General features: G+C 42.2%; 2 protein-coding genes across 2 annotated transcripts; one reads left to right on the forward strand and one right to left on the reverse strand.

Annotated features, from left to right (window-relative positions):
- Positions 1-113: 113 nt before the first annotated feature.
- LOC116375819 (3-mercaptopyruvate sulfurtransferase-like) lies at positions 114-3,708 on the reverse strand. Its single transcript, XM_031833614.1, has 2 exons — positions 3,007-3,708; positions 114-846 (listed from the first exon to the last, which is right to left on the reverse strand). The coding sequence occupies exons 1-2, from the start codon at positions 3,593-3,595 to the stop codon at positions 536-538; spliced, it is 900 nt and encodes a 299-aa protein (XP_031689474.1). The 5' UTR covers positions 3,596-3,708; the 3' UTR covers positions 114-535.
- A 602-nt stretch (positions 3,709-4,310) lies between these two features.
- LOC109878996 (active regulator of SIRT1) lies at positions 4,311-8,890 on the forward strand. The gene is made up of 4 exons (XM_031835839.1): positions 4,311-4,365; positions 6,332-6,520; positions 8,295-8,392; positions 8,741-8,890. The coding sequence occupies exons 1-4, from the start codon at positions 4,311-4,313 to the stop codon at positions 8,888-8,890; spliced, it is 492 nt and encodes a 163-aa protein (XP_031691699.1).
- Positions 8,891-10,493: the final 1,603 nt, after the last annotated feature.

Raw genomic sequence — 10,493 nt, forward strand, 5'->3', positions numbered from 1 at the left:
ACAACTAGTCGATTTTCTCCTCCACAAGAAACTGTGAAATGAGACTGTTCATCATGAGAGTCTTCCTTCAACCGTATCCAGGTGCTTTATTTATACAGAAAAGAGAGGCTTAATAGTTTTTATAGAACTTATTTTTAATATCAGATGTGTACAAGAATTCAACCATGTTATTCACAAATAAAATTAAAAATCAGTGACATTACAGTATTGATATGACTACAGAATGTCTTAAGGTTTGTGTAGGCGTGTGGGGTTCAGCCCCATCCATCTATACGTAAGGACCAGACCCACACACTGTTTAGCAGAGGTACTGGATTGTCCAGTGGGGCCACCCACTTCCCCTCGTGTTGAGGAAATCAGTGATGTCATTGTCTGGTGTGAATGATAAGGCGAATGAAAGACTGACTAACTGACGTGAATTCAAACGCCAACTGACCTGGGGGTAAGGCAGGTTCTAACTATTGTCCAATAATCATCCAACCACAGCGAGCTTCCTCTCCCTCCCCATCCAAAATCACACATTCCTCTTCCTCCCTCATTCAAACACAGGGGAGTGTTTCCCAAACCCCACAGAGATCACATGCTCGGGCACGGCGCGGGTGTACCACTCGGACCACGCCCCGTCGTACACAGACACCCCAGGGTGCCCGCACTCGTGGGCGGCGAGGGCCACGTGGCAGGCAGTCACACCCGACCCACAGGACACGCAGAGCGGGTGGGAGAGGTCGACACCAGCCAGGGTGAACATGGTCTGGAGGTCTTCACGGGGATGGAGGTGACCGGACGGAGACAGGAAGGAGGAGAAGGGCATGCTGATGGAGCCAGGGATGTGGCCTGGCTCAGTATCTGAAAGAGAGGAGGAAGAGAGTGAGTGGATGACAAAAAGGACAAACATAGGGAAAGGGTTAGTGCTGCTGGGTGAATTTCCAGTCTAAAAAGGCTCCCTCTTCCTGTGTCGTTTCCATGCCAATAGAGAATACTCAAGAGGTCAAAGTCCCCAGCCGGAGAGACACTTATAGGCAGATGAACACTGAAATGTGTGAAAGAGCACGTACATAATGTGTGTGTAGGACAACTTCAGAATAAATAAAGTACAGCCACATAAGCCCTAATCGCCATCGAGGTCATTTAGAACACTTAGAACGAAGAGCGTGACAACAAGGTAGATTAGAACACCTGGAACGGCTAGAGCGTCACAACAAGGTAGATTAGAACACCTGGAACGGCTAGAGCGTCACAACAAGGTAGATTAGAACACCTGGAACGGCTAGAGCGTCACAACAAGGTAGATTAGAACACCTGGAACGGCTAGAGCGTGACAACAAGGTAGATTAGAACACCTGGAACGGCTAGAGCGTGACAACAAGGGAGATTAGAACACCTGGAACGGCTAGAGCGTGACAACAAGGTAGATTAGAACACCTGGAACGGCTAGAGCGTGACAACAAGGTAGATTAGAACACCTGGAACGGCTAGAGCGTGACAACAAGGTAGATTAGAACACCTGGAACGGCTAGAGCGTGACAACAAGGTAGATTAGAACACCTGGAACGGCTAGAGCGTCACAACAAGGTAGATTAGAACACCTGGAACGGCTAGAGCGTCACAACAAGGTAGATTAGAACACCTGGAACGGCTAGAGCGTCACAACAAGGTAGATTAGAACACCTGGAACGGCTAGAGCGTCACAACAAGGTAGATTAGAACACCTGGAACGACTAGAGCGTCACAACAAGGTAGATTAGAACACCTGGAATGGCTAGAGCGTCACAACAAGGTAGATTAGAACACCTGGAACGGCTAGAGCGTGACAACAAGGTAGATTAGAACACCTGGAACGGCTAGAGCGTGACAACAAGGTAGATTAGAACACCTGGAACGGCTAGAGCGTCACAACAAGGGGTATGCGCTAAACTGGTACAATACCAATCAAGTGCAACAGTCAAATCTACAGAATTGTATTCAGACTACTACTATATGCTGCGTTTCCACTCCGTTCACTAGTGTGCGTGCATGCGTATGTGTGTATGGTACACAATTGTGCTGACAGATGTTCTGATTTATGACCCAACCTCCATGTTTGCTTATCAGCTTGTGCAAACAAAGGAGGCCTATGGCTTGTGTCTGCAAACGCCATCTTGTGCAAAGCCTTTCTTCCTCTGTCCTCGTCGCCTCAATTCCACTCAAAGCTTATCGGAGGAAAAGGAAGGACCTTGGATCCTCTCCTCCAATGAGCTTTGGAGAGGAATTGAGGAAACAAGGACAGAGGAAGAAAGGATTTGGCAGGCAGTAAGTAACATTTCAGACCAAGTGTGCATCCAAATATCACACTCCATTTCCTACATAGGGTTTTGGTCCAAAGTAGTGCACTATGGGCCCTGGTCAAAAGTAGTGAACCATAGGATGCAGCCAGTGTACGAGGAGGAAGTCACACGTTCAGCAGCTCTGTGCCCCAGGGCCAGACGAAGTCCACATCCCATAGATAACACACCTATTATCTATCTCAACATGACAGCTGAGAGAAACTGGATCAACTAACATGAGCAATCTGTCAGTCTATTGTGTTGTTGATTATGGGTCAAAGCTCATTGGAGGAAGAGATCCGAGAGGATTGAAGGAGAGGAGTGGGCTACTCAGTGATCAGTAGTTGGTCTAGGCCTATTGATTATAAGTCAAAGGGAGTTGTAGTTTATGTTTACCCCCAGTTGGAAAAATGTTGGCCTTTCAGCAGCACTGATCAAATGCTAAATGAGCTACTAATAAGGTGACATGAGCACGCCTCCATATTTGAAGTTATACACCTATTGTAGGCTACACCTTTCGTGTTTCTCTTTTTTTTGCATTTTCTTAAAAAGTTTAACTCTGCATTGTTGGGAAAGGGTAAGTAAGCATTTCACGAAAACCTGTTGTTTTCGGCACGTGACAAATACATTTGATTTCTTTTGAGGTATTTACAGTGTGTGAGATAACATCAATGCACTTTCAGTGTGTGTGTGTGTGGCTCACTGTCTCTGGGTTCTGGATCCACCCCTCTGAATCTCCCCCCTGGTCTGGCATCGACCACCTGAAATTCTTTACTATCCAGATTATCCAGGATGTCCTCGTACGTCTTCACCCAGGATCGGTTCAAAGAGGCCCTAAATTCGGTCTGCTCGGGTCGGGAGTACCGGTCACTCACTGGAAGTCCCTCGTTCGCCCAGTTTTTGAGTCCTCCATTCAGAACCGAGACAGAACTGTGGCCGAAAACTCGGAACATCCACCAAACTCGAGGCGCAGAGAACGCGCCGAAGTTGCTAGCATCGTAGACCACGACGTGCGTATCGTTTCCAATTCCCAAATTTCCAACATAATCTGCAAAAATGCGCTCAGATGGCAGCATATGATCCAGCGGAGATGTTTTGTCGCAGCACTGGTCTATGTCAAAGAAGGCTGCACCCGGGATATGCCTCTGTTTGAATTCGCTCTTGGCGTTGCGCCTGAGTTTGGGTAAGTACCAAGACGTGTCCAAGACGCGGAGTTTTGGTCCGACCCGTTGGTCTTTGACCGCATCGAGAAGCCACTTGGATGCGACGATAGCCCTCGCTTGGAGCGCCATGGTTGAACGTGTAATTCCCCACGTTTGCAAAGGTGATACAGGTACAACGAGAGACGGGTTTAATGGAGAGAGAGAGCTGTCCCAGAAGAAATAACACGCCCCCGTTGCACAGCCTGTAGTTACAGTTGAAAGTGAATGGGGGCGTTACCATATGGCCAACAGACATTCATCAAAATTAACAGTAAGGCAACTTTATATAAATTGGATACTCGGTATTTCCGTCATGTTTTTTATTTTATTCATATGGAATTGTGCGTAATTTGTAACATTTTATTTACAAAAACATATATAGACAAAAACATCTAACAACTTAACATTTACAAACATTTACAAAAACATTAATGGGATATTTTCCCACCGTACCCACAACAATTAAAATATGATCAGATCATGAACTTTATAAAGCATGTATTTAAATCATGTCTAAATAATAATACGGCTAAATAACCTCATTAACATGACCTTGTGTGTTTTCTATGAAATGTCATCATTTTTCCAAACGCGAAAGGTATTTTGAAAACAATCCGGAACAAATTTGTGATGGTGCACTTTGAAAACATTTTTCACCCGAGTAGTGATCCCCAAACACTCTTCGCCGGATGTTGAACTCACATGTTATTTTTTTTACAGAAGCAAGATAGTTTTGCTAGATTTGCTGGAGAAATCTTAACGTTTACTCACATGTTTGTTATTTAAAAAGTAAAGTGCAATCAACATGTCGGCATCAATGATTCGGAGGGGACTGGAGTTGCTAAGCGATGACATTAAAGGTAAATAATCTACAGTAACCACGGTTTCATTAGCTAGTTGGGTCATTCCTACTTTGAGGTGCATTTTCTGCCCCTATGAAATATCAGTTCTTATTTCGTGTGAAGTGTGGATTCCAAAGGCTTTAAGTATAATGTCAGGTGTTATGTACCTTAAAACACAAAAATATGGATTCTGAAAGGGAATTTTATGCATTTTTAAAAAGAAATGTCAGTGGATGTTAGCGTTTTTGCCACGTCCAGGTGTTATTTATCAACTTCCACAAGAAATATAAGCCATAACATTTATAACATCTTTAATCATTAACGTTTATTCATGATCATTGTATTTATTATATATTTTCTGTGTTTCCCTCATCACTTTCCACCCTTTTAGTTTGTTGTAATTCTCCATTTAAGAAAACAACCCCTTCCTACAATGACACCACATTCAGGAAATGTGATCATTTCTTTGATAGGAAAACTATGGTACAAAGCTAGCTAGCGAGCTCAATCTTGCTCATTCACAGAACTATGGCAAATTTAGGCAAAAATTGTCAACCCAGTTAGGATTATGCACCTAACAAATTGGAGAATGCATCCAAAAAGGTCCTGAGCATGACAAAATATGTTTTTGGGAAAGTCAAACATCCTTTTTCTGATAGGAAAAAATATATATACATGTATGTGTTTTAAGGTCCAAATGGCACCGCAGTGTAGGAATGACTGAGCTAGCTATGTTAGCTTCGATGCAACCAAGATAGTGTCCAGCACAATATAAAAACTTTATACATACTCTCTTGGTTGCATCAAAGCTATAGCTATCTATGAAACACCAAAGGCACAGGTTGACAGCAGTTTATGACAATTCAATTGGCTTTCCAGACGTAGATCTTTAGTTCGGTGATGTTCCTATCTATTGCAGATAAACGACATACTTTGCATAATATAAATACCGAAATGTTACAACGTGAAAGAAAGGTGCATTTCATGCGTGTTGTAGTGAGACCCGTCTCACTAGAATGCGTATGGAATGCACCATTCTTCAAATAAAATTGTATTTGTCACACGCCCCGAATACAACAGGTGTCAACTTTACCGTGAAATGCTTACTTATGAGCCCTTCCCCAACACTGCATAGTTAAAAAGTAAGGGAAAAATATATATAATTAGATTTTTAAAATTGTAGCTAACACAATGGAATCACAATAAGGAGGCTATATACAAGGAGTACCGGTACAGAGTTGTTAGATTGCTTATTAGATATTACTGCATGGTCGGAACTAGAAGCACAAGCCTTTCGCTACACTTGCATTAACATCTGCTAACCATGTGTATGTGACCAATAACATTTGATTTGAGTCAATGCAGGTGTACGAGGTAGTAATATGTACATGTTGTTTGGGGTCAAATTGAATAGGCAATCAGCATAGATAATAAACAGGGTAGCCGCAGCAGGGGTGAAAGTGTATCTGTGTGTGTGAGCGTATGCATTGTTTGTGTGTATATGTATGTAGTGTGTTGCGAGTGTCAGTATTTGTGAGTGTGCATAGTCAGTGCACAAAAAAACGGGGGGGGGGGGTCAATGTAAATAGTCCGGGTAGCCATTTGATGAACTGTTAAGCAGTTTCATGTCTTGGGGATAGAAGCTGTTCAGGAGATGTTTGCAGCTGTAGAACTTTGAGGATCTGAGGGCCCAGGCCAAATCTTTTCAGCTTTCTGCCCTCTTCACGACTGTGTTGGTGTGTTTGGACCATGCTAGGGTTCACATTGTTACATAATTTATTCTATGCAAAGTGGTGTCATCTGTGCTGACACTTCCTGGTCACCACTGTGTGCCTATTTACACGTGACCAGTGACCTATTAGCCCATGTGAAACATCCCTAGACAGACCACATACACAACACACATGAGCACATAACATAAGCAGTCCAAAATGTCTCCTACACAAATGTCTCTCTCTCTCGCTCCCCCTTTCTCCATCCGCAGTGTCAGATGGTAGCAAGAAGCAGAAGAGCGCGGCCAAGAAGAAGCACACACCGAGCAAGGTTGAGTTGATGGGCCTGGTGAGCACCAACCGTCAGGGCGTCAGCAGGCAGGTCCGGCGGCTGCAGGGGCGTCTCGGTCCGGGGAAGAGCAAGGCCACCGTCAAAGACAAGAGGATCAAGTCTGCCGTGGGTGAGTGGCTCAACCAACGCGTTCAGAGGCACAAAGTATTTCTGTGCACTGTGCAGAAAAACAAACACATTTATTTGTGTAGGGGATGGTCTGGTACATATAAATATAGTCTAGTTATTCTATTGGTATGGTCTCTGTTCATGCTATTTCTATGTTCTGGCAACTAGCTATAATGTTTGTTTTTTCTTGGGTTGAGGATCATGCTCTTCTCTTAGCTATATGTTGACATGTGTGTCTGAAGAAAGAAACTAGTCTGTCAGTGTATCAGCTTCCTGGTGTAGTCCAGGGGAATTCAACTCTTACCCTACGAGATCCGGAGTCTGCTGGATTTCTGTTCTACCTGGTAGTTAATTATACCCACCTGGTGTACCAGGTCTATTTTTCTGGTAATATTTTATTTAACTTTTTTGTTGCAGTTTTTTTTAACAGAAAAACATTCATAGACAAAAACAATAAACAACTTAACATTTACATGAATACATTTCCACAAACATTAATGACATCACACTTGTTCAGACCCACATGTTCCCATGGTATCCACACCCAATGTTGTTTCTCATATGTGTAAGACTATACCCTATATGACTTTGTGTTATGGTGTCCCAGGTCTAAATCAGTCCCAGATTAGAGGGGAACAATGAAAAAATGCAACTGGCTTTGAGGTCCACAGTTGCATTTGAGGGGACTAGTCTGTCTGTGAAGCTGATGTCAGTGTACCAGCCTCATGGTCTAGTCCAGGGATCATCAACTAGATTCAGTCACGCGACAATTTAGAATCTTCTTTTTTCTTGAGCAGATGGTCACGGGGTCGAATCATAATTCCAAATAATTTATAGACTGCAAGTTAGTGGTGTAAAGTACTTAAGTAAAAATACTTTAATGTACTACTTAAGTCGTGTTTGGGGGTATATATACTTTACCGTAATATTTTTAACTACTTTTACTTAAACTCATTCCTAAAGAAAATTCTGTACTTTTTAATCTATATGTTTTCCCTGACACCCAAAAGTACTCTTTACAATTTGAATGTTTAGCGAGACAGAACATGGTCCAATTCACACATTTATCAAGAGGACATCCCTGGTCATTACTACTGCCTCTGATCTAGCAGACTAACTAATCACAAATGCTTCGTTTGTAAATGATGTCTGAGTGTTGGAAAATGCCCCTGGCTATCCGTAAATAAAAAACACATTGTGCCTACTGGTTTGCTTAATATAAGTAATTAGAAATTATTAATCATTTTGATACTTAAGTACACTTGAGTCATTTTCTATTAAGGTGTCTTTACTTTTACTCAAGAATGACAATTGGGGACTTTATCAACCACTGCTGCAAATTGACCGCAAGAAGTCCAAACATATAACATATGACTAAAACATAATCACTTCAAACCTTGCTTACATTTGTATACGATCACATACAGTAACTCTTTATTATATGTGGCAAAACTTTGGAACTTGACAATGAAAATCACTTGGAGCTGATTTGCTTTTGTTTTTACAATTGGTCCAATAATAATACAAATGAAACGCTAATCAAATCAATAGAATCACACGGGCCGCCAGTTGAGGAACCCTGGTCTAGTCTGTCTGTAAACTTGGTGTCAGTGTGTCAGGCCGACTCCTTACCATCCTCTTTTGTCTCCATCTTGTGTTTCCATAGATTATGCGTAGGCCTTCTGTGCAAACTCCTCAGGTTATATCATTTAGTGTCTGTGTCATGGACTTTGTCTTGACCTCTGAACTGTGATGTCATGTCTTTGTGTTTCCAGAGGAGTTCAGGAAGAAGCAGGGGAAGAGCCATCTGAGCTCCAACCTGCTGTACTTCCTGGGGACGGGCTTCAGAGCTACTGACTCCGACACCATGAAGGTAAGAGACAGTCTGACAGTTCAAATGTCATGCCCTCTAACTACTACTACTATGGAGGATAGTTGGTTGAGGTCTTTGGTCCCTGTCATGACTTTTGATTGACTTGGTAAAATAACTGTAGATACATGTGGATTGTGTTCATTGTAACGGAAAAAATGTTTTACAATTTTGAAACGTGAAGCAAAAATGTAGTGTTTTTATTTTTTATTTAATTTTATTGGAAAGGTCCTATCCCTGTTTCAGTCCACTTTTCTTCTAAGCGCCTAATGAACATGACCCTCTTATGGGTGAATCACAGTCTTCATCATCTTCATTTCTTAGACTGTCTCCCCTCTTATTCCCCTTCAGATCGTCAACCAGAATTCGGGCCGGCAGTCTCGCCACCGTCCGGACCGCACGGTCAAGAAAGCCTCCGGGGAGAAGTCTGTGTTCACAGAGGATGAGTTCCAACAGTTCCAGAAGGAATACTTTGGCAGAACTGTGGAGGAGGGTAACTAGACAGATTCTAGTTCCAGAGACTTAAGGCTGCATTCCAATTCCAGAGGTGTGCGCTTCACACTCCTTGCCATGGATCGCTAATTTCACCATTATTAAAGGTCCAATGCAGCTGTATTTCAATATCGACTATTTTATGGGTAACAATTAAGTAACTTACTGTGATTGTTCATTTTTGACCGTGTTATTTAAAAACAAAAACACCTTCTTAGCAAAGAGCAATTTCTCAAACAATTATCTTGCCATGCCTGTCTGGGAGTGGTCTGAGTGGGGAGGGAGAAAACTAGCTGTTATTGGCAGAGAGGTTGGAACTCTCTTATTTACCTTCTGGTTATGTCACCAGGCAGGCCACAACTCCATCTCACCAAAACAAGCTGACATTTTAGGCAGTCTTTTCAAACAGCTTACTCTAACAGGGCATTTTCACAGTATTATTCCAACCTCCTAGGAGAGGGGGGAGAAAAAAACAGTAAAATCACATTTTGGACTGCACTGGGCCTTTTAAATCCATGGGAGAATGTGGGTTCAGTTCCAGAGCCAATGAGCCAATGAGGACTTGGTAAAGAGATCGGACACTTGACCGACTTTAGTTTTTGTCCAAAGTACTTCACTTTGGACTTGGAATGTGATACTGCGCTTCATGGACAACATGTGACTGTTAAGTGGCCTTGAGGCTCATTCCCAACTTCTTCTATTCATGCAGGAGAAAATAGTCACCTTTCAGAGAAACAAAAGTATTGTTTAAAACTTCATTTTCTACTTGTCTTCAAATCGATCTTCAGAGAATTTCTTGTTTCCTTATGTTGAAAAGATGAAAGCACGATGAACTAGAGGATGCTGTTTTATTAAGTGAATATTCAGAAAGTAAATGTCGTGTCCCTTTGATTTGTAAACGATGAATAAAAGTATGTAGAACACTGTCATGAAGCCTACACAACCTGAAGCAGCAGTAGGGGTGTGACCGTCATGACATTTGTGTTAGCCGTTAACTGTCCTGCAAATCATTGCGCTGTCACAGTTATTTACCATGAACATAAACATGTGTTGTATCTCCAGCCATACAAGTCGCCGATGTGTGCCTTTGGAACCACTACATTTAAACAGTAATACTTCCATTTAATATTGACCATCACAAAAATGATCCATTGTTTAGGCACATCTTAACTAAGAAACATAAGACAAATAAAATGTATTTCAAAAGAACGGAATAGCATATTATGGGTGTATAGTCCCTGTATGTCAGGCTTACGCTGTTCTGTCTATGCATGATACTCCCACCCACTCAAAGTAATTAGACGGACGAAGATGATGCATAGTGAGGTCAGACAATGTAACATTGATAATGACATCATTACAAAGGCAATAGAAATTCCCATGAAACAATTCATTATGCTGTATATGCCATTTAGCAGACGCTTTCTTCCAAAGAGACATGCAGTCATGTGCGCATACATTTTACATATCGGTGGTCCTGGGAATCAAGCCCACTACCCTGGTGTTACAAGCGCTGTGGTCTACCAATGGATTGAATTTGAATAAGCTGAATTCTGAGGATAAATGGTGATGGGAGTGCATCATCTTTAATCGGTGGTGTAGACTAGAGAAT

The sequence above is a fragment of the Oncorhynchus kisutch genome, linkage group LG1 (genome assembly GCF_002021735.2).
Source record: "Oncorhynchus kisutch isolate 150728-3 linkage group LG1, Okis_V2, whole genome shotgun sequence".
In the NCBI taxonomy this organism is placed as follows: Eukaryota; Metazoa; Chordata; class Actinopteri; order Salmoniformes; family Salmonidae; genus Oncorhynchus; species Oncorhynchus kisutch.

Excerpts from the sequence above, each read along its gene's own strand:
- LOC109878996 (XM_031835839.1), top strand. The coding sequence starts at position 4,311 with ATGTCGGCATCAATGATTCGGAGGGGACTGGAGTTGCTAAGCGATGAC. Across the intron at positions 6,521-8,294 it reads GAGGATCAAGTCTGCCGTGG|AGGAGTTCAGGAAGAAGCAG; the intron begins GTGAGTGGCTCA and ends TTGTGTTTCCAG. Across the intron at positions 8,393-8,740 it reads CTGACTCCGACACCATGAAG|ATCGTCAACCAGAATTCGGG; the intron begins GTAAGAGACAGT and ends ATTCCCCTTCAG.
- LOC116375819 (XM_031833614.1), bottom strand. The coding sequence starts at position 3,595 with ATGGCGCTCCAAGCGAGGGCTATCGTCGCATCCAAGTGGCTTCTCGAT. Across the intron at positions 847-3,006 it reads GGATCCAGAACCCAGAGACA|ATACTGAGCCAGGCCACATC; the intron begins GTGAGCCACACA and ends CCTCTCTTTCAG.